Below are 22,829 nucleotides of genomic sequence, written 5' to 3' on the forward strand. Positions count from 1 at the left end.
GTCCTCTAAGTTCAAATTTTCAACCATGGCTGAAACTAAAAGACAAAATTCTTCACATTCCATGAAGGCTGCAGTCATGTATTAAAACAAGCTGTGCTTCCAAACACCCCCCCTCAACCGCCGACAACTAAAAAGAACCCCATCGGCTTAGCTAATAGAACCCAGACCCAAAAGGGAACATGCTAATTTGAACATCCGCCGGTGAAACGCGATGGGGGTGAAGTCCAAGATCGTGATCATTTATTTAATTATTTGGGCTGAAGAGTAGAAAAGCAACCCATGTGCGAACTTTAAACCGTGGCAAATTTCTACCAGAATATAACAAAGTTGGTGGTTCAGCTGGTCGCTGTTGAGAGATGCTTCTCTGATATCTTGTTAAAATCCTGCTGATCCACAGCAGATGCCTGCTTCAGTTCTCATTTTATTTCATTTTTTTTTTTCCGAAAATTTAAGGTAGACATATGACACACAATCGCTGAAACAAATTCTCAGCAGACCGATGTAATCCAAAAATTATCTGCAAAATATGTTTCACATTTAGGACAAAAGGATATAAAACAGAAAGGAAACAATTGTGCCGTCAGGTGTTTCAGTTATGCAAGCCGTTTTTCTCTTTGGTCCAAATCCTGCCGAGTTCATGGCGCTGTCTTCGTTATACACTATTACACAACTGGCCTTTGACATCCCGACACAATAATGCAATGAAAGGCTTGTTATCTTTAAAGCTTTGATTTGCCGTGACAATACAAAAAGAAAAATGGCCCGGCCATGAATTGATTGGGTAATAGCGGTAACATAGCTCTGTAACACCGTGGCCAAGGGCGGGTTTCTGCCTGTACTACACGCCACCTAACAGATGCAACTGAATGTAAAAAATAGAGCCTATAGTCACTTTTGAAGTTGCATGATTCAGCAAAGTCGTAACAAGTGAAATAGTGCAGAGCTGTTGCTAGTCCGTCTTGCTTAGTGCAGATGTTTCTGCTCATAGGAAACACAAAAATGCTGCATTTATCCCTCTGATTTATCTGTGCTTGAATCAGCCAATTTCATTATATCTTTGGTATGGCCCTAAGTAGACCTACTTTATGTAAATCCATGTGGCTATATACCGACACATTGCTTCCCTTTACTCACATCAAGTTTTTAAAGGTGTCGACCCACACCCTTACATTAAGGGTGTGTGTGCTGCAGCTTGTTGTGAAGCTCAGTTCTGATGAACTGCTGCTGTCAGCAGCTGGCGTGAAGATAAACTTGGGCAATATATTTGACAGCTGAAGCTTTGATTTTCCTCCTGACGATTTCTATTTTTGTCCTATTTTCCCAATCGCGAGCTCATCTCCAAACCATTAATTTCCTGGAAGAATTGATATCTCACATTCTTGGACTCAAAGATGAAGTTTATGCTCCCACAGAGCCCTGTGACGACTCCAACAGCTCTTCTTGGGGATCTGGGACAGCCACTGACAGAATCATGGGATCCTTCTTACCTAATATTTTGTCTTTCGAGATGTTTAAAGGGACAATGACGTCTGTCTGACTGTGGGACGCTAAAAACCTCTGAGAAATGGACCCCATGACACCTTCTCCTCACTCCGATCTGCTGATCCGATCGGCCCTGCCACTGACGGCATCTTCAGAAGAACCTATGAGTCTGCTCCACCGTTACACTGCGTTCTTACAAAAGAGAAACCTCTTGGTGGACCTCCCCCACAATTCAGCTCGCAACCCTACAGCAGGGAGGAAGGAACTCCTCCATTGTGGTCAGGATGCCACCAGTTCTGGATCCAAATTTAAGGCTGCCAAATGCGGAGTCCAAAGGAAAACATTGGACGGAGGCAGCAAGCGGCATCACACATCTGCCGTCTGACTTACAGTCACAGCGCCGCCGGCTGTGGTGAGCGAAAGGTGCTGAGGTTTGTTCACCGCAGCCCTTTGGTGACACCAGCGGCTGCCATCTGATCCCAGCGGCTGCCGTTATTGTTCTGCGCCGTCACCGAAGATGTTGCACAAGGCCGATGTTAGAGGAAGAAAGACGGGGAGCAAATGTTGAAACCACACGGACCGTGATTGTATAGTTATTCCTCCTCTTCCATAAGTTGAGCAAGCCACCGTGTCAACGCGGTTCGACTACATCAACATCTCCAGCTGCTGGAGGACCCCCAAACCAAAATTATATGGCATTATTAAATACTTCCCAAAGTCACCACATTTGACATGAATTAAGAGTAAATATTATCTCAGATTGGTTAAGGGAGTTTGCTCTAAAGTGCTTAAAGTATACGTTTAAACAAATCTCATGAAAAGAAGATCTCAGAACAGGATCCAGAAGCTTCATATCGTTCTATTATAGAAAAAGCATTTTGTAACCAGGAACTTCAAGTTACGAAAGTTCAAAATTCTTCTCATGCCTCATAAAGTGATGTAGTAATGCGCTGCTTGAGTTTTTGGGAAAAGTACTCAACAGAAATGCTGCCAAAGATGAAGATAAGTGGAGCCCCACCAGCTCAGTGTTGGGTTTATGGAACCAAACCATGAGCCGGAGCACAGACACCAGAATAGATGACTGCAGCAACAAGAAAGACCATAAAACATGAACTCAAATTGTTACACACCATCTGTGCGTTCGGGATTAAAGGTGTTCTGCTCAATGTTCAGAGTCGTTGAGATGAGATGTTCATGCAAGATCAATATTAGGTATATCCGGGATAAATCTCAGGAAAAAGCGGCCGTTTGAATCAATGACGGGAACATTCTTTTGAATATTGGGAAAGATTTTGTTGTTCTGGGTTACATAAATCATTCTCCACATCCAGAGCAGAAGGTACGCACCCATAGGGTCAGCAAGAGCGGCGTCTATAAAACGCATTCCCAAACAGTTTGATTCAATAAGGAGTGACGCTGTCCATGCAGTCGACTGTTTAGGAAAAGGCTGCCAGGCCGTATATAAAATTGAGCCGGAATGAGAAACTGTCTCCGTCCAAACGGAAAATATTCAAGCGTTTATTACAGACTGCATTTATTTATACTCTCTTTTTTCCCAGCAGCATTCATCAAACCATCTTCATCGTTTGTGGCTTGCAGGAATGCTCGTCTTCACTTTTATACTCATATAAAGAGTTGCCCCCCCCCCCCCCCACTTCATCTTCAATCATTTTCAAATTGCTGCAATGAGCGGGGATGATTTAAACAAGTGTTATTCAATTAAGCGTCCCAAACATGCTGCTGGACTCACAACCCTACATCTGGTGGGTTTCTATTCAGTCTCTTGAGGCAAAAGCCTTTAGACTGAGGCGTCCATGTGGCCCTGGTATCAAAGAATTAAATAAATACAAGTGGAGGATACAGAACTGCCCTGGGATCTGCAAGACCCTGGCATATATAAGGTCTGTGCACGTTAAACCGTCTATAACGGAGAAGGAAAAAGCCGCAGAGGTATTTGCTGTACTCCAACCATGGACAGCTGCGGGACACGCCGAGCAAACCTGGTTCAACGACTCCCTCTGAAGCCAGATGGCCGAGTGTCGGACTGGTGTGCAAAGACCTTAACTGTAAGAACTGGGTCAGGCCAGTGGAGCAAAAGCCAACGCAGAGCAAGAAGCTTGAAAATGACCCGTGTGGGGATCTCTGCTTCAATTTAACAATTAGGATGGACGGGGAAAACCTGTTGTCTAGACTACCTGCTGCACGGTTACTATTATTGGGCTTTGGGCCAGATTGCTCCAAACAATAGAGCCACGGCGCAGCAGCGAAGGGTCATCGTGGCTATTTCATGTCAGTGACACTTGGAAGGTATGACGTCCATTGCATACACGATATCTGCCAATCTGGGATTTTCTGTCCATGTTTTCAGCTCTGCCTGCTTTCAAAGGTGGATTTTCTGTCTCAGGATGCCTTTTCTTTTCCTCGAATGACACTTCATCTCACCACGTGGTCTCGCCAGGAACATTTTGTCTCAGAAGCACGAAAATAAAAGGAAAAATGGTCAGTTGATACGTGGGCGTGCAGAGATGATGAAAGACCCTGTTTACCAGCTAGGGCAGCTAAGAGGAATCAGCTGCTCCAGGCCCTCTGGGAAAGAGCTGAGAGGATGTCACTGAAAAATGGCAACAACTGAGAAACGAGTCAAACTGCGGCTGTGAGTGAAAGATAAATTGCAAAGTAAATTAGCTCCTGAGTGACAGTAAGGCAGTAAGGGTGGGAAAATATGAAACTATGCACTGCCAACCACGTGAATTGGGAAAGCTGAAGAACTCCCCGTGTTCCCAATGGAATCATGTCTACAGCAGGGAGAAAGGAAAAGACATGAGGAGAGGAGAGGAGGAGAGGAGGAGAGAGGTGGGAAGAGGAACTGTGCGCACAGGGACTGCCCTTCCTTGGAGCTGTGTGTCTGACCCATCACCAAAGTCCTTCCGGCATAAACAAATACAGCAGAACAAATTACAGACAAGCGCTGCTGCAGCGGGTAAAACACACCTGAAACACAGCCTGCAGGGCAGGACGGACAAACAACAACATCGAGCAACAAATGCGCACAACACGGGTCAGCCACCGGCTAGCAACCTTTACCCCGAGCTGGCTAGCTCCCGTGCAACATTATAAACACGCTTGGATTAGAAACTCTGGGCTCGTAATCTTATGACAAGCCTGTCCCCTATATGGGACACTGTCAGGACTGCTGGCTCAGCGGGGACAGGATGTGGCAGATTTTTTGGGAATCCGAGGGGTGAAAAAAAAAAAAAAAAGTTCCGACTGATCCAGGAGGAACATCGCAGCGTGTTGTGTGTCAGCTCTAAACACTGGTGAATTGAAGCGCTCCACAAACTCACACACACACATCGGGAGCTATAGAGTCTTAGGTCATGAGGGGGGAGAGAAAGACAAGAATGCGTTTCCCGTCTTGCCTGAGTTAGCGGCGGCTAACCTGAAGCTAACCGCAGCTATGTAGCATCAACATCATGACACACTGACTGGCGGCCTGGACGCGAACATCACCCTCGCACAGCCGTCCGAGAGCCGCCCCGCCGTCCAAACTTACCGGATTTCTCTTGATCGTATCCGACGACAATAAAATAGTCACCCAATCTTGCCATGTCTGCTGTTTTTCCCGAGATATGCCAACACAATTCAGCATTTTTCCTTCTTCCAAAGCACAGCCATGTTTGACAGGAGTGCCACTGCGCCTGCGCGCAGGAGCAGGAGACATCCCTGGGCGTGGGCCCGGCGCTTCACAAATAGAGCACTGTGTCCCCTACAGAGCCCCATTTTTGGCTCCGAAACGGGAGGGTCCACATCACAAACAATTATGACAGCACAGCAGTTCAACGCACGCTCTTGAGCAAACCCAAAAACTACAGTCAGATTAATAAACGCCATGATAGATTACAGATTGGGTGTTCTAGAGACTCCCTGACGGCTTTCCAAGAGTTTCTGGAGCTATTAATATTGAGAGGGGGAAACTCCTGACAGAAACACAGATGGAGGATGATTCGAAAGAAATGCCCTGTATGTGAAATTATTCTATTTTGTCAGATGTGATTTACACACAAAGCGGAATAGTGCGGTATTAATACTGACTAGAATACCCAAAGCACTTGAGAATATCCAGCTTCTGTGAGCCAAATTCATCCTCAGTGTCTAAACTGAATTGATTTTATTGGAATGCATGAAGAAAACTCTTACTCAACGACTTAATACAAGGGACAGGTGATTATAAATGGAATCTCCACAGGCAGATATATATACATAATGAATATTGTTTCTGTTTTTTTTTTTCATTTCAACATTGTAAAATATCCACTGCATTTCCAATAATCAAATCAAGTTTAAATACCAAACACAAACTACAATTATTACGTTTGCCAAGACAATATAATGCTCGGAAAGACGTGTGTGTTGAAGCGAGTGTGTATCGAGGTGCCGGTTGTATCAGCTATTGTATGAATCATCTTATAGGTTTGTGCGTTCAGGGTTGACACCCTTGTTCTGGCACGCAGTTCAGGTTTCCTGCCATTCATACCTGCCTGAACACACAGCGTCAAGGTCACCTAAACCTGACAGTCACCGCATGACCCAAACATCACGCAGCACCGCAGCAGGATGGCTATATAAGGAGCCGAAAAAGTAACGCACTTTTTTTTATGGTTTTGGTCGTTATTGCACAATAGAGGGATTACTTGTCTGCCGGAGACAATTATCGGTGCATAGCACTTGCAAAACCTCAGTGGTTCTCTGCACATGTGTTTAACATTTCCCATCCACCCGGTTTTTTTTCTCAACTTCTTTTTTTTATTAGTTTAAAATAAGACACTGAGAGCAGAATGAGGTCGTGCGAGATAAAAATAAACCCAGGATGGTTTCTGTCGGAAACAGTTGGAGAAACCTGTACGTGGAGCGCGGGATGTCGAGCGTGCAGAAACGCGCTAAAAGACGCGCTTTTCCCGCAATTGAAAGTGAAACAAAGATCAAAACTGAAAGCAGGATTCTGACTATAAGACAAATGTACCGCAGGAAATTTCATCACTGGACTTTTGGTGATGACAAAACCAAATGTAGCCACCTTTGGTATTTACAGTCTGTCATAAATGGATAGATGATTTCACTCTTTTGGAAATGCATCAAGTTTCACAGGTGTGGGTTATCCGCGCGCATCCACTGTGGGGTGACAACACACCAAGGTGTCACCTGTCACCTACAATATGTTCCCCCCTACGAGCGTAAAGAACACCTGCTTCATGAAACACCCTACTTTTCTATTCTATTGTTTCATGAATAATAAATCATAGAGCATTGAATGCACATGCATTCCTGAGGCGGAAAAGTCAATATTGTTCACACACCTTATATTAGTGCTTGAGTTCATTTTGTCCCTGGATTTATTTTGAACTAATTGTAAAATTCCATCTCGTGTGGGTCTAATAACCAACTGACTGACACGGTCTGTAGTCAGCAGTCAAATATTGGCTCCATTCGAACAAATAAATTGAGCCTGTTGTGTTTGCAGTTGGACCCGCTGCACTTACATATTTAACCAGTCACTCAGTGCTTGTTTATTTCCAAACCTCCGATTCCTCCTCTAGTCCCCCGGGACAGAATTCCGTGAATTTTATTCAACCCTTTTAGCTGGTCGGACTGACAGGAACACTACAAAAAGTCTAATTCAACCTTTTATTTATGTCTTTATTTGTATCGTGGCAGAGATGGTCATACTGTTCCCGAGGTGTAATAATTTCTCTTACGTAACTGATGATAATTTATGTGTTCATTACACACATGCACAATCTTCTTCTGGTACTTTCCTAATGGACAAAGACAGTTTTATCATCATTTGAGAAGTCCAGGAGGAAGCCGGACCTGGGGGAAGAGTGAAAGGTTGACTCGGTGAAAGAATGAAAACAGACTTCAGCTGTCAGATGTGTGCTATTATTTCAGGCTTTAATCATTTTTACTTCTATGTTTTTGTACTTCGTGGCCACGGCACAATAATGAACTGAGTGGGGTGGGGGAAAGAGGATGAGAGACTCTGTGTGTGTGTGTGTGTGTGTGTGTGTGTGTGTGCCTGTGTCTGTGTGTGTACGTGCGTGTGCGTGCGTGTGCGTGTGTGTCCCTCCCACCTCCACTATAAATGCTCGCTGTCTGGTGTGTAGGAACTATTAGCAGAGTGACACAGCTGCCTTACAGAGCCACTGGCAATACCAAGAACCCTGTGGAGTGCTCTTTCACGACCGGACCTACAAGAAGCCGTTTCTCATTGGGGTCACGACTGACTTACAGGTACGTCCACTTTCTTTTAAATCAGGTATTACGCTGCTCTGCTTTCAGCTGATGGGTTTATCCTCGCTTTTTTGAGGTCAGTGCACGTGTAGAGAGGCAAGGACAGGTTATCTGTGTGGTTATATAAGCAGTTCAGCTCTTAATGTGGGTGTCTGCTGGGAAGCTGCTGCACAGAATCCGGCAGAGGCAGAACATCCGATGTTCGGCATTTACAAAAGTTAGAATTGCAATGTTCGCTTTAAAGAGGCCACTAAGTTGCTTGGCTTTCGAGTGTGTTTGGGACAGGTCATTGGTAGACCGTCCTTTGCATTGCTGAGCTCGCCCTGTTGGCCTGAAGCCCAAAGCGTGGTTGTAGGTTTACTTAACCAAGCAAGAGCTGACCCCAGCTTAACATTTTAAATAAATGAATGATAAGTGCAAATAGCTTGGCTTTTGGACTCTTGTGTAAGCAAGCTTTGCTTTGGCAACTGCAGGAATACTGTACGAGGGAGATTTACAAGCGTGTGCAATTGGAAATCCATGCAGTTGAGGATTACTTTGTCACATAAATGATGATGTTTTCTTTGCTCTTTGCAGGAGACAAGATGAAATTGATCTTCCAGTCCTTTCTCTATTGCTGTCTGCTGGCAACAGTAGCACACTGTGTGGAATTTGATGCGAAGCCACAGTTGAAGAAGAGGTGAGTCGGAGTCATTCAAAAAATGTTACAAATGATTCAAGATGCAACTGTAATGATGGATCGGCAACATTTGCCCAGTCCTAAAGCCTTTTTCCCTCCTTTTCCAGGTTAAATATATTGCTGAGGAACAGACTGAGAAGAGATCTGGCCAGAGTGTCAGTAGGGAAGACAGAAGAGTTGCAGCACTTTGTCAGACCAGAGGATATCAGGGACACGCTGCTGCCACATTCCAGGTAAAACGCTAACAGCAGATCCCTCAAAATCTCTAAATCGCTCCATTTTTTTTCTTTGCCTGTAGAAAAAACAAAGTACTCAGAAAATACTTCAAAGTGGTGCCTCAAGAGTGAATTAAAGTGTCTTTCCCTCTCTCCTCCAGCACTGACATCAACATCCGAACCAAGCGGTCTAAAAACTTGGTCAACCAGTCGAGAAAAAACGGTTGTTCGCTGGGCACCTGCACGGTGCATGATCTGGCCTTCCGGCTGCACCAGCTCGGCTTCCAGTACAAGATCGACATTGCCCCCGTGGACAAGATCAGCCCGCAGGGATACGGCCGGCGGCGTCGCTCCCTTCCCGAGCAGAGGGTCACGCTGAGGCTGGAGCAGGGCAGGCTGAGGCCCGTGTGGAGCAGAGCAGCCTCACAAGTTCACAAGCTGGAGGCTCTCCTGAGACAGACATGAGTGGGACCCTGAGGAGATCGGAAGAAAGGCAGGAGAGCAACACAGAGTGAAATTCTCCAAATGCCTCTGACTCCCACCAAGTACTGTCCAGAACATTTTTCTAGACAAGGGGACTGAGTCAGAGCCAGATTTGATGCACTGAGCGTTTGCAGGTAGCCTGAGCCTCACAACTCAGTGATGTCGGAGGTGCCAACAAGCGCAGCGGACTCACAGTCACTGGATGGCAAAGTGCGGCGCAAACTCCAGATGCTGCTCTTGACTCGGTAGAGGGAGGAGAAGAGTGCTAGTTTGTAGGGGGGTTAAAAAAAATGGACACGTCCTTTGTCTTAAAGCAGGAATTCATCTTTTGTGTGATTTCCAGCATTTCGTTCCTCAAAGCCAAGATTTCGATAAGTGCTGTCCTCTAAGGATTATACCAACCTGTTCCAAACGGTCAGAAATCGTCTGCACTTTTCTACTGGGACTTAAAGTCATATAAAGCGTCAGGAAAACTCATCTTTGTCACAACACCATACAGGAAGGCTATAGAGCTCACAAGCTCTCGGGTGTGGACACTATTCGAGAAAATGCCTTAAATTCTTTGAGAAATGTGCCAATCCACAATGGATTGAAATATACTTGAAATTATTATTGTGTGTACAAAAACATGTGCAATCTATACGTATATTTGTATTTTTTTTTTATTTCAGGTATTTGTATAAAAGAATCACTTTATTTAAATATTATATATTGGTTGCATTAAAGTACTTCTACAGATAGACCTATTTTTGTACAGGAAGAAATATATATGGGCATTGTAGCTATTTGTCATTATACTGTGGTAATAGGAGATATGTTTTATAGCTATATATTTTATTATATATTTGTAAATGTGTTCTATTTTGTTTGTGTCAGCAGTAATATTGCTATTCAATAAACATTTTGCATACAAAATTGAAACCTTCTCAGCCCTTCATTCCATCCTTTAAATAGAACATCGTATTCAGTTGTAAACACCTGGTCTCTGTTAGGTGATGGCAGGGTCTCATTAGATCGACCCCTTACCCTCCCCAGTTATGATGCCCTCCTTCCCATAAAAAAAAAGGGGGCAGACAAGGGTGCCTGGTACATTCCTGCACGTCTCCCTCATATTTGTCGAGTAGCCACGCCGCAGAAGTGCCCCGAAGCCACCCAAAGCATTAGCTCCATCTGTGTTCAATGGTGGATTGTTAAGGCACGGGAAGGCCGATGTGGGGGGGGGGGTTCTGGGAAGGCATTCCTGAAAAAGCATCTCATGAAGCGTTCCAGCAAAACACTGATTAGTACCTCCTTAATCACACAGACCCTTGAGACCTTTCTGACACACAATGAAGCATCTTCTATAATTGTCTTTGGATGTGTTGACTAATCTATATAATAGTTTGTACAGACGATAAAATTTAATCATCAAAAGGTTTTAAAAATGAAACTAAATTACTGTCTCGAGGCACTTTTTGGCTGTGGTTTGGAGGCCCACGATTGTGTGTTCTCTACCGCCATCTAGTGTACCACGATGATACGATCATATTTTTTCTTTGTTTTATCAAGTCTGTGTGTAGGGTGTGTAGAGTGTAGTGTGTGCGTGTGCGTGTGTGTGTGTGTGTGTGTGTGGGGGGGGCAGTATTGTTGGAATGTGTAATTTAATTATTTCAGACATCTAATAGTCCATATGACGGTTGTGCCCCCTGGTGGCCGTTTAAATCACCTCCATATTTATATTCAAGGGATTTACCTTGAGTGCAAAGCTTAGTAAAAATAAGCAGAGGGTTTCTTACCACATTGTGAAATCCAAGAATAGGTAAAGTGGATCTGGTTGATTCGATGTGCTGTCTAAATACGTGTCACTCCCTTGCTAAGCCAATCAGTCAGTGACGCCAGTGTGTGATAAGAGTGTCAAGAAACTGTAGGTCAGCGGGTAAAAAATAATACCCACTTTTTCAGGATTTACTGCACGCTAAAGTCCAAGTGTTAGATTGTTTTTCCACTGCTGTGTTTAGACAATCTTCTGTGGTATTATTTTAGGAGCGGAGCTTGTTTTAGGAGGAGCACTGTGTTGGTAAAAAATGATGGCATCATATGAAAAAATAAATGAGGAATGTATGAGGAGAGGAGAGGAGAGGAGAGGAGAGGAGAGGAGAGGCGAGGAGAGGAGAGGAGAGGAGAGGAGAGGAGAGGAGAGGAGAGGAGAGGAGAGGAGAGGAGAGGAGAGGAGAGGAGAGGAGAGGAGAGGAGAGGAGAGGAGAGGAGAGGAGAGGACAGAGGAGGCATAGATATCGACATGATCTAGGGCTAGAAGTCAGTTGGCTGCTGCTAACTCTCAAAGTTCCCTGATAACCTGAGTTGAGAGGCTTAGCCTGATAATCTGAAATGCTGTTGAGCTAAATCCCTGTCGGTGACCCCCTGCAGCGGCGAAGCCTGGTCCTGGTCTGAGCCTAAGCTTCAGTGCTCGAGTGCCTTTCCTCCTGCCCCATAAACTGATGCGAGAAAGTGTCCTGAGATACAGACCCAATAAAGTTTATGTCCCTCTTAAACACATGCAGTTAGTGATCCAGTCCAACAGGGATCCTCACAACCCTGTTATGACTCAGCAGAATTCTCTGCAAATGCAAAATATATTGGGGAGGGGGGGGGGGGGGGGGGGGGGGCTGTATTAATGCGCTGCTGACTCTGTGATAAGTGTCCAGATGCTAAGCTGTGGCAGGGAGAGGGTTAAGGATGTGCACTGCGGGGTGGTGGATGAGATATCACATAACGGGAGCCACAACAACAGCAGCATGACATAGATGTTTCTCTGAGCGAGAGGACCGGCTCGTAGCAGATCCACCTCAGTAGCAGCAGAGACTCCGGAGGTGAGTACACGTGAATGAATGTCACCGGCGTGACCGGGCAGCTGTCAAATAAGATGTACCTGAACGCACTTTCTTATAACTGTCATCTTTCCAGGCTCTTGGAAGGATGAAAAGAGGAGAAGCGCCTCTTTTAAGACAACAGTCAAGCCCCTGCTTGGGAAAGAGTGAGTTGTTTGGCTAAAATGTGTGTGTTCTTGTGCTTTTTGACCCTTCAACTCCCACGAAAGTTGTGGAGCAGTGATGTGTCGGTGGGAAAAACACAGCATGCCAGAGCTCAGAGGAGGCTTTGAGTGGTGCAGTAATGGCCTCAAGGAGCCTCCTTGTAGCAAAGCACTCCACGACACTGAAGTACGGAGAGTGTATATCGTTCCCTTTACATTTATGAGAGCATATGCAAACACATTAGGCCTTAAAAATGCTCCCCACATTCGTCTCTGGTAGGGATTTATGGAGCCGACTCATGCTGGCGTTTTCCAGCCATCTTTGTTCTAAACTTGGAACCATTGATGGAAAAGAAAAAAGGCTCCTCCGATGAGCAGCTGGCAGTATTCATTTAGTGCTGATTTGGAGGGTCTTTTATGGACTGACAGAGGTTTCAATCAGAACACACCCTGATGGGATCTATACACTGTAACCACACACACATAGGAGTGGCTGAGCGAGGCCTACAGAGTGTGTTTGTACCTCTCTTGGCATGCAGAGGTGTCCCCAGTGATGTCGAGGCTCTGCCGCAGTGTTGCCCTGCTTCAAGGGAGCTGAAGACCTGTATCTAATGAGATCAGAACAGACAGGAGCCCGAGGACGGAGCCAAATTGAATCATGGTGCAGGGGACTCACAAATACTATGATTGTTATTACACAGCCGGCCAGCCCGGGGGAAGCAAGAGAAAAGCTTGTGACCTACTGACTGAAACTGGGATGACGGCCTGTTGGTTATGCCTGATTGTCACAGTGCGATGCAGACAGCCACTCACAGCAGCAGCCAGATGGGAACGAGAGATCAGCTCCTTATCTATGGCCAGATTTGACATATTTGCACCTCTTATAGCCTGATGCCACTTCTTTCTTTAAATGGAAAGAGATGGGAAGTCAGGAAAATAAAAATCGTGTACCACCATGGCACCAAACATGGATCTGAGTGTAAATGAGATACAGAAGAGCTTTTTTAGACCTCCCAGTGAATCATTCTCTGCCTTACTGCAACACGCTTCGGACGCCAGTACCCTCAGATGTGGCCGTGAACAACAACGAAGGTAAGAAATGAACTCATGGGTACCCTTCGGCCGGTCAAATGAAACAAACGGTAAACTGTGTAATTCCACTTATGAGTTGTGCTCTGCAGAATAGCAGAGTCGAATTTCTAAGCACATGATGGCCACAAACAAGCCCGGGGCTGATTCTGGTCAGCAGCGTGATCGGATAACATGGAGCGAGGGGATTCATCCCTGGAGGTGTGGAGCTCCCTCGTGGCTTTAAAAGCACGTTTCACACAATCCTTCATCTGATACAAAATTGATTGACATCCATAACAGAAGCAAATTCCAACAATTGTTACATGTATAGAGCAGTACAGCACAAGCTTTCACATATTCATACATGAATCGCTAATCAGTTTGGAAAAAAATGAATTTGTCATTTTTTTATAAGCATTATATATAATTTTTTTATAAAGTCATGACCTAATCTCATTTTGTAAAGTTTTTATACATCCGGTTACTGGAAGTCATCAATGAATACTGTTGCTTTAGTTTTAACAAATGCTATATGCTATTACTGAATATCACTGGCATGTGTTGGTTTTTAATCATTGATACTAGTAATGTCTGGTCAACTTTGCTTGGTTGAACAAACAATAAATGTTCCTTAAATAGCAACTTTATATCACACTTAAGTGCAATAAATGTTCTCAAAGGTTGAGCTACTAAATATTAGTCTTAACTTGAAGTGGTTGCTTAACCTTGTTTTTTCAGAGTGAACTTGGTTTTTGGCATAGAAAACAACAGCAAATGTTGTTTTCAGTGAGTTGATAAGTTGTGTGTGGTTTGCTGATAAAGGAATTTTGAAACTGATACCAATTTTTATAAAAATACGAACTATAAGCCAATGCACATAAAATTTCCTTCCATAAGCATGTGAACATAATCAACTCCCCCTGCCGTTTATGTGCTGTGTAGTGAGTCTAACTGTGCCATTACGGTGCAGTTTAAAAATAAACTTAATCAACGTTAAATGTAAACCTGTATTTTCAAAATTTACTGCAAAACACAGACTGCTTTGATCAGCTGGTGATAAACGTGGAGTTCCAATCCAGACCGGTTTCTGGCCTAAGAGGTTGATGCGGGGTCCCCCTAGCGGACAACTACGGAACCTAAACACCCATAACATAGTTAAATGAGGTTTTCTACGTCATTTTGCTCTTTATGAGCTTTACATTTATCAGAGATAGCATGGCCAAATTCAAATAGCTCATATCAGCTGATAAAATTGATAATTAGTCACCATTATTTCAAAGTCCCAATTAATCTAGTGGAATTGATGGAATTAGCTGTTGCTCATGGGGTCAGAGCTTTAAAACACAGTCCACTGGGAGGAGCAGAAGAGAAAGGCAGTTCCTGAGCCATGACAATTGTCCTGGGAGCCCAATGGTGACCATCCCACCCTGATTCAGAGACCTGTCAGGGAGAGCTTCCTATTCCAAAAGCGAGAGTACAGAGCATGACTTCAATAAGAGTGGTGATGTGACCTGTGCACATTAAATTAGTCCTGTAACTTCTGTCAAGGGAAGTTGGTGCTGCATGAAATCAATAGCAGACCGGAGAAGCTAAATAACCTATAACTGGATAGACCTGGTGCTCAGAATTGGGTTGTACTGATGGTGGTTCTGGTGAGTGTCCAGTATGAACAGTGGAGCCTGGAAACCTTTGCCATCCTCGACAATGGATCTAAGGGGACTTTGGTGTTGCCTACTGCTCCCAGACTGCTTGGTTTAAGGATCTCCACCTGTCGGCAGTGTGACGGGACTCTCAGGTGACCAGTGGACACAGTCTATTCCCTCTTTTCCGGCTCCCAACCCACAGACCAATTACAGGATCCAGGGCGCCTTCACGGCTACATGCTGTCTGACGTGTAGTCAAGATTCATCCCAACAATGATGGTTTCGTTAGAGCTACTGGCATGAATATCAGGGGATGCATTTACACCTGACCTGTTGTTTCATTCTTCCAAGTCCGGTATCTGAGTCAAATGGAGGCTGGAAACACGTTTCCTGTAAGGAGACTAAGGAATCTTCCACTCGGAACAATTGTGTCCTGCACATTTGGGTGTGAACTTGCACAGAAGTTACATCAAACAACTACGATGTTCAAGAGATTTTACCAAGAAATCAATAAAACAAAGTCTCCTTGATGATATCAAGGAGACTTTGTCACTTGACCATCCAAGCCAAGGGACTTTGATCAAGTGACATACTGTATACTGTGACCATAATGCCGCCCTAGGCTTTATATTGCGCTATTGCTAAACCCCAGAGTTGTGAATAGCTGCCTTAAAACCCTGAGGTATTCTGACCAGCACCCCATGACAGATCTTTTCCATTCTAGTTCCTACTAAACACACGGTCCTTTTAGAATACTGATCAAACACTGTTGTACTGATTAATGAATACCGATTCCCTTTTGAGGGTCATGGATAGTTGGGTAAGGAAACTTGGCTTGGATTAATCAGAGTGGCGGTGGAGAGGCATCAGCTCAGGCGTGGATACCCATGTTCATGTTCTTTCTTGTCCCAATCTAGCAGACGTATTTACTACTAAAATTGCAAACACTCCTTCTTCTTCTTGGTTAAATGATATAATGCAATTTTTGTCTTTGGTAAAGGTGAAATATTCTCTAAGAGGCCCAGCACCTTATTTTTTTTTTATAAAACAGGGCAATCTCTTATCACATACATCAACACCCTCAACTCTCCTTATTGAAGCGGTTTGATGCATCCAATTTTATTTTATTTTTAAAAGATCTAATCTTCATTGAGCACGTTGGGCATTCCTTTATTATATTATCATCAATCATTTTGTTTCACCTCCCTTTATATTATATAGTAGTTTAATTAGGTTATTTCTTTTTTCCTTCTATTTATGCACAAATTGTTAGTTTCTTCCCATTTGCTGACTTTATTCATTTTTATTTTTCACTTTTATTTTCTCCTGCTGTCTTATGTTAACATACTTTTTATGTTTTTGTTCTAATGTACCTTTTAAAATTGGGTGGAAAGCAGCTGTGGAATAATTTGATATTTTGTACTGGTACTCAAGAAATGCTGCTCTCCACCAAAGTTCAGTGTGATTTCACGCCGTGTGGGTTGTGTGTGAATACACGAAAGTGTCATGTGGAACTGCGACACTGCGGGCTTTTGGCTTACGGGTGGATTTTCTTGTTTACATGATAACAAAGGCAGGTGAGGAAAGGTACAATTAGAAGGGCACGTCCTCTTTCACTTCACTCTCGTTCTCTGCCCTCAGACATGCCTCGTCAGTTCCCGAAGTTAACCCTGAGCGAGGTGGAGGAGGAGACGCAGCTTCTGGCGGAAAAGGTTTTTGCATCGGCGCTGAAGGAAGAGGATCACAAGGATGCCCTGTCAATGTTCACCGTGCCCGAGGACTGTCCAATCGGCCTCCAGCAGGCCAAGGAACATGAAATCCTTAAGGAGCTGGCTGAGCAGCAGTCGGAGGAGAGCACCAAGAGGTAGGCCTTGTTATTAGAGGGACATCCTACAGTGATTATCGTTTGTCTCACGAAATGAAATGGGAAATTCGTTTATTACAGGAGGAAAAGTCTGAAGATGATCCGCTCCCAGTCGATGTCCCTGCAGATCCCACTGAATGCAGAATGGATGCGGTCATTGGCCGTTTCTCCGTTCCTGTCCTCCAGCTCCACCTGCTCTTCAGTGCCAGAGAGCTGCCCTGATTACCAGAGAGTCACAATCAGTGGAGATTACTGTGCTGGAGTAAGTAGGAGCAATAAAATAACAATCCATGCAGAGCTAATCAATTAACTCCAAAAAAAAAAAAGATTTATTTAAAAATAAATGTACATCCACTCCTAATTCAGATTACAGTGGACGACTACGAACAGGCTGCTAAAGGTCTCTTCAAGGCCCTGCTTATACGTGAGAAATACTCCAAACTAGCTTATCATAAGTTCTGCAGGACCACGGCCCAGTTCCTCCGGAGTGCAGAGAACATAAGATGGACTGAAGACGATGAGGTCCAACCAGGTTTGATATATCAGCAGGTTCTTCTCCCACCGTCAGCTCATTGTTTCCGATTGTCACGTCACTGGTGATCTGTTGCTCTGCAGATGTCTGCCAGTGTCCAGCAGAGGGCGAGGATCCCTACAGCATGGACAACATCCCTGAAAATTTGAATTATCCCCTAAAAATGAAAGATGGGATCGTGTATGTATACGACAATGCTGAGGCCCTGAGTGAAAACCGTCCCCACGACCTCCCTTACCCAGACTTAGAGACCTTCGCCATAGACCTCAGTCATGTCCTGGCCATGATCGCCGACGGGCCCGCGTAAGTTGCCAAAACAAAAAAGGGCAATGCCGATAGAACAAACAGAGTTGTCAAACCGGTTGCTGTAAGTGCCCTGCTCTGAATTTCAGGAAGACTTACTGCCACAGACGCTTGAATTTCTTGAGTTCAAAGTTCCACCTCCATGAGATGCTGAATGAGATGGCGGAGCTGAAGGAACTGAAAAGCGTGCCCCACAGAGATTTCTACAACGTCCGGAAGGTTAGAAATCGCTCTCTGTAAACCAATATTGAACCCCACCATTAATGCCTCAGAAAAAGGAAATTTAAAAACTCGTACAGGTTTTAAATCAAGTCATTCAAATTGGCCTTAATTCTATATAATTTTGTCTCTTCCTGGCAGGTGGACACGCACATTCACGCAGCTGCCTGCATGTCCCAGAAGCACCTCCTGACCTTCATACAGAAGACATATAACCACGATGCAGACCGGGTTGTGCTGGCAAAGGACGGGAAGAAGATGACGCTCCAGCAGGTTTTCGACAGCCTCGACATGGACCCCTACGATCTCACCGTGGACTCTCTGGATGTGCACGCGGTGAGCAAAAATTCCCAATGTTGTAGCATTAGCCTCTTTTCTTTTAGTGTGATGGGTCTGTGGTTGTCTATCGACAGGGGAGACACACCTTCCACCGCTTTGATAAGTTCAATTCAAAATACAACCCTGTCGGGGCCAGCGAACTACGGGAAATCTTCCTGAAAACCGACAACCTCATCGGCGGCGACTATTTCGCCCGCATCATCAAGGTATGGCAAAGACTGTAATGCTGAGACGGATCAGCGCACTTTGACTCTGACCCTTCAACAGGAAGTGGCCCACGATCTGGAGGAGAGTAAGTACCAGCATGCAGAGCCAAGGCTTTCCATCTACGGTTCCTGTCCAGAAGAGTGGGACAGTCTCTCCAAGTGGTTCATTCACCACAAAATGCAATCTCCAAACATGAGCTGGATGATCCAAGTCCCCAGAATCTAGTGAGTGCTAAGCATATGTGCAACAGAACACGATAATCCCTATAATGGTGTGAGGCAACTTTTTGTGTTTCAGTGACATTTTCAAATCAAAGAAGCTGGTCACAAATTTTGCCAAGATGCTGGAGAACATATTTCTTCCTCTGTTTGAGGCCACTGTTGACCCACAGAACCACAAAGAACTTCATGTTTTCCTCAAATATGTAAGATTGTTGGTCTTGGCTTAAAGCCTGTTTAATCTGAACTGCAAGTGACCGCGTGCTCCCTCGCTGGGGTAGGTGTCCGGCTTCGACAGCGTGGACGATGAGTCCAAACACAGCGATCACATGTTCTCGTACAGGAGCCCCAAACCAGATCAGTGGACCACCGACGACAACCCTCCCTACAGCTACTACCTTTTCCACATGTATGCAAACATCATGGTCCTCAACAACCTCAGAAAGTGAGTCTTTCTCCTTTCAAACTCAAAAAGCTCATTTGAAGTCCCTGTTTAAGCAGGTCGGAGTGGCTTGTGAACAGCACCTGTGCTTTTCTGCCCCGGTGTGGTGGATGTAAGTGTGTTCTGCTTCGGTGTTTCCTCCAGGGAGCGGGGACTAAACACCTTCCAGTTCCGCCCCCACTGTGGTGAAGCTGGCTCAATCACTCATTTGGTCTCTGCCTTCCTCACATCTGACAACATCTCACATGGCCTGAACCTGAAGAAGGTACCTGAGAGCTGCTGGAATTAGCATTGGAACCCGCTGTGATTAAACTCGTGTCAACAGGGGATCGACCTTATTGAGGGATAGATTAAAAGAGTGAAAATGGGGATGGTAGTACAGAAAACAATTGAATTCTCATACATTTGAGTTTAAGCAACAAAATGCTTTGCAATGGCCCTTGTGCAGCCTGTAGAAGCCACAGAACCACTCTGCCACGGCTCTGTAAAGATAAGATGACTTGAGATAAGAGGAAAAACAAGGCTTTGTGTGTGTTAGGCAGCTGAATCAATGACATCCTTCCTGTCTGCGCCTGTGAGTGTTATTGACTGAACTTCGTCTTCCCACAGAGCCCTGTTCTGCAGTACCTGTACTACCTGGCTCAGGTTCCAATCGCCATGTCTCCCCTCAGCAACAACAGCCTGTTCCTGGAATACTCCAAGAACCCTCTCAGAGAATTCCTGCACAAAGGACTGTGCGTGTCTCTGTCCACAGACGATCCCATGCTGTTCCATTACACCAAAGTAAGGACAAATGGGTGAAGAGGCCATGATTCTGGGCTGCTGCTCATTAACCACAGTGCAGTCACTGAAGGCAAATCTGGATATTTGAGTGCTATTTATTTAGACAAAAACAGGAAAACAATCTAAAAAAAGACTAAATCTGGGATATGCACCTAAGGACACTGGACCGCTGACTAAATTCCACATGTGAAGTAGGACAGAAAATGAAGGCAGAGAAGTAAACCAAGATGAAGCTAAAAAAAACCCAACAAAACAGGACACAAGAAAACACTGACCCATTTAGAAGGTCTCCATTTGTCTGCCAGACATTCATTTGCATCTGATTTTTGTATTTATTTCTGATCTTTAGGAACCTCTGATGGAAGAGTACGCAATTGCAGCCCAGCTGTGGAAGCTCAGCACCTGCGACGTGTGTGAGATAGCCAGGAACAGCGTGCTGCAGAGCGGACTGTCTCACCAGGTACGCCGCCGCTCCCTTGGCCCCCCTGTCGGATTTAACGCTCAACCCAACGAGCCTAAAACAAATATTTGCTTGCAGGAAAAGAAGCACTTCTTAGGAGCGAATTATCTGAAAGACGGACCTGAAGGGAACGACATCCGACGGACCAACGTGGCCCAGATCCGCATGGCCTACAGACACGAGACGCTGTGCAACGAGCTCAGCTTCATTGTCGACGCCGTGAAGTCTGAAACTGTCAATGAATAAGACACACCTGATACTGGACACCTTGCTAAGCATGCCGTGCTCTTATTGTCACTGTTTACCTTTATCTTGAGTTCCAAGAGGGAACATTCTGATTCCTTAATAACAATAAGGAAAAAAAATCCTCAATATTTCAAGTGGCTACAAGTCAAGAACAAAGGTGTCGGTTGAAGTAAGAACACGCCACTAGTATGACCGATGACACTTTGGTACTTAAAGGTTTAAAGTACATCTGCAGACAGCCGTGTGTGAAGGAGATATACACATACACACTTCAGAACTATGTATAAACTGTTGTATTTTACACCCTCTCTGGTGTTATAAAAAGTTTTTTTTCCATTATTGTGTGCTTAAGACATAAGAACTCTTGATGTTGAGAGAACTTTACACGGTGTTGTACCACAGTTAAATATGGCTCAGACTGTTTGAAAAGCATTAGAAATGCCCACGTGGAAAAGTACATGCTCTTAACAGAAAGGTTTTGGTCATAGTTGAAGAAATTAAAATATAAAAGTGTCAACACAAGTCTCGGTGATTATGGGCCAAACGGCGCCAACTAGTGGCAAGAATTCAGAATGCAGCGGCACCGAAAATATATCGTACATAAAAACAATTGTGACATTTAGACAAGAAAACACATATTGAGAGACGTAGTTGGCTCTAAAACAAGAACAATATTAATAATATTACTGATTCTTTTTTTGACTATCCTTGAACATCAGTTTGACAAGTGCCGCCCACTTCTATCCTCTCATCTTCCTGAGGATCTGTCTTGGTTTCCTGTCCATTTCCCCCACATGTCCACTCCTCTATCTGGATGCTTTCTTCTTGTGGCTGCTTCATGTCAGCACTCATTACGTGTCTCCTTCTCCTTCGGAGATAGATAGTGTGCACAAGACAGAGAAAACACCAGATAAACCAGGAGAGAATAATGGGGAAACAGATGAGAAAATACTCACAGTTTTAGAAATGCAAGGATGACGACTGCGACAAGGAGGAGGACGCAAGCTGATGTGATGAGAATAGCTTTGGCTTGGGGGGAGAAGAGAGAAAGGAGAACAGTCAGTGCCTTTTTATTTATATAAGAAAAATTCCTTCCTTTGTTCACAGACCTCCAAAAGAGCCTTTTGTGCTGCCGACAAACAGGGCCGATTCCACCTCACTGTCCGCAGGGCTGGAGGACGAAGAAGGAAAAGGGGTGAGGGAAGAGGAGGGTGGCATGTTTCTGGTGGGGCTGGCTACTGTAGAGGATGAATGAGTCTGCTCGGGGAAATCGCTGGAACTGAAGAGGCTATCAGTTGTTGTAGTCCTCAATTGTGCTGCAGCATCTGTGCACGAGAGATTAGATAAAGGCAATGCTCCAAAATACTCGGCTGAGAATGAATGGAGCGACTGCCTCCTACCTGTTTCGTTAAAGCAAAACACATCAAACTTCTGTGTCACTGCAGCTCTCCAGGTGACCAGGCCCGTCTTGTTCTGGCCACAGCTGGCCAGAGCCTTGCTCCGGGGGATAACTGCAAGGTTTTCATCGGTCCATCCGTACCTGAGCCGCACAACAACAGCCTCATATGCAGTCTCCTGTCAGCCGAGGGAGGCCATCTCTGTGTTCCGTTACCTGCATGTTTCCAAGCCCCTGTCCAGAGCTTCTTTGACCTGTGCTTTTGAAGCGATGCTCACGCCGAGGGAGCCGCACATCCTCCGAGCTTCAGAGGTGTTGAAGGCGTACTGGGGCTGGTGGAGGCCGTTCCAGTGACTCACCAGGAATACCCCTGCAACACTTTGGTTCTCTGCAGGGAAAACTGGAAACAACATACCAAAAAATCCAGATTGAAAGAAATCCCCAGGTTCAGAAAGTGGATAAGAATGAAATCGCCTACCTCTGATGCCACTTCCATTAAAACTCTGAGCACACACAACGGCGGTGGCGGACAGCGCTGATGCGATGTAAAGAAGAATCTTCTTCATGGCTGGAGGAGTGAAGAGACGGAGAGCTGCTCACTTTAGCACCCGTCAGCCGAATGAGGAGGGTTAAGTAGAGGTGATTCTGTTCGCTGGGGTGTGTGAATTCTGTCATTGCCAGAGCGTAAAAGGAAAAGGAAGAGGGAAGTCCAGCTCACAGGGCAGATTATGAGCCATCATATGGGCCCCGGAGAAAAAGATAAAACTCACGTCAACACTGTCAAACAGACAGAAATGTTTTTTTATTTGTTGTGAGTTCAACCCAAGAGACGTGTGTTAAATCTGTGAAAGCGCGGCGCCTGAAAAAGGGGGAAATGTTAATGTTTTTGATCTCCATGGTGTGATTTTAACCGATACAGCACTGAGCATTCTGTCCAAATCATTTCCTC

The 22,829-nt window shown here is 44.9% G+C and overlaps 4 protein-coding genes across 7 annotated transcripts in view; 2 read left to right on the forward strand and 2 right to left on the reverse strand.

The window, feature by feature from the left end:
- The window catches only part of sbf2 (SET binding factor 2), a 59,154-nt gene extending 53,959 nt beyond the window's left edge, over positions 1 to 5,195 (reverse strand). For 2 of the 3 annotated variants that reach the window (XM_011610243.2, XM_011610242.2), the window contains exon 1: positions 5,036 to 5,195. In XM_011610243.2, coding sequence (XP_011608545.1) covers positions 5,036 to 5,090 — 55 coding nt within the window. In that variant the 5' untranslated portion in view covers positions 5,091 to 5,195. The remainder of the gene's footprint in view (positions 1 to 5,035) is intronic. The other variant, XM_011610244.2, reaches the window with a different exon arrangement.
- A 2,453-nt stretch (positions 5,196 to 7,648) lies between these two features.
- On the forward strand, positions 7,649 to 10,036 carry adma (adrenomedullin a). Its single transcript, NM_001032581.1, is given in 4 exon segments — positions 7,649 to 7,770; positions 8,347 to 8,449; positions 8,557 to 8,682; positions 8,826 to 10,036. Coding segments are annotated over 3 exon segments (525 nt in total). The 5' UTR covers positions 7,649 to 7,770; positions 8,347 to 8,354; the 3' UTR covers positions 9,130 to 10,036.
- A 1,902-nt stretch (positions 10,037 to 11,938) lies between these two features.
- Positions 11,939 to 21,001, forward strand: ampd3a (adenosine monophosphate deaminase 3a). Of its 2 annotated transcripts, XM_011610245.2 has the most exons (16): positions 11,939 to 11,996; positions 12,091 to 12,160; positions 16,513 to 16,735; positions 16,817 to 16,997; positions 17,102 to 17,267; positions 17,351 to 17,570; positions 17,660 to 17,789; positions 17,931 to 18,125; positions 18,203 to 18,334; positions 18,396 to 18,559; positions 18,633 to 18,759; positions 18,835 to 18,998; positions 19,140 to 19,260; positions 19,605 to 19,778; positions 20,128 to 20,238; positions 20,317 to 21,001. In XM_011610245.2, exons 2-16 carry the CDS (start codon positions 12,103 to 12,105, stop codon positions 20,482 to 20,484), a joined length of 2,334 nt encoding a protein of 777 aa, XP_011608547.2. In that variant the 5' UTR covers positions 11,939 to 11,996; positions 12,091 to 12,102; the 3' UTR covers positions 20,485 to 21,001. The 2 variants fall into 2 exon arrangements, with proteins under 2 accessions (XP_011608547.2, XP_029702115.1); XM_029846255.1 differs by lacking the exons at positions 11,939 to 11,996; positions 12,091 to 12,160 and adding an exon at positions 15,513 to 15,553 and having other exon boundaries at positions 20,317 to 20,506.
- lyve1a (lymphatic vessel endothelial hyaluronic receptor 1a) lies at positions 20,760 to 22,735 on the reverse strand. The gene is made up of 6 exons (XM_003970010.3): positions 22,359 to 22,735; positions 22,097 to 22,280; positions 21,885 to 22,024; positions 21,594 to 21,809; positions 21,441 to 21,513; positions 20,760 to 21,352 (listed from the first exon to the last, which is right to left on the reverse strand). The coding sequence occupies exons 1-6, from the start codon at positions 22,444 to 22,446 to the stop codon at positions 21,187 to 21,189; spliced, it is 867 nt and encodes a 288-aa protein (XP_003970059.3). The 5' UTR covers positions 22,447 to 22,735; the 3' UTR covers positions 20,760 to 21,186.
- Between the last annotated feature and the right edge of the window lie 94 nt (positions 22,736 to 22,829).

Source organism: Takifugu rubripes, chromosome 13, assembly GCF_901000725.2.
Source record: "Takifugu rubripes chromosome 13, fTakRub1.2, whole genome shotgun sequence".
NCBI lineage: Eukaryota > Metazoa > Chordata > Actinopteri > Tetraodontiformes > Tetraodontidae > Takifugu > Takifugu rubripes.

Excerpts from the sequence above, each read along its gene's own strand:
- ampd3a (XM_011610245.2), top strand. The coding sequence starts at position 12,103 with ATGAAAAGAGGAGAAGCGCCTCTTTTAAGACAACAGTCAAGCCCCTGC. Across the intron at positions 17,268-17,350 it reads AGACGATGAGGTCCAACCAG|ATGTCTGCCAGTGTCCAGCA; the intron begins GTTTGATATATC and ends GTTGCTCTGCAG. Across the intron at positions 19,779-20,127 it reads TGCTGTTCCATTACACCAAA|GAACCTCTGATGGAAGAGTA; the intron begins GTAAGGACAAAT and ends TCTGATCTTTAG.
- lyve1a (XM_003970010.3), bottom strand. The coding sequence starts at position 22,446 with ATGAAGAAGATTCTTCTTTACATCGCATCAGCGCTGTCCGCCACCGCC. Across the intron at positions 22,025-22,096 it reads AGGGGCTTGGAAACATGCAG|GTACGGATGGACCGATGAAA; the intron begins GTAACGGAACAC and ends TGTGCGGCTCAG. Across the intron at positions 21,514-21,593 it reads CACAAAAGGCTCTTTTGGAG|CCAAAGCTATTCTCATCACA; the intron begins GTCTGTGAACAA and ends TCTCCCCCCAAG.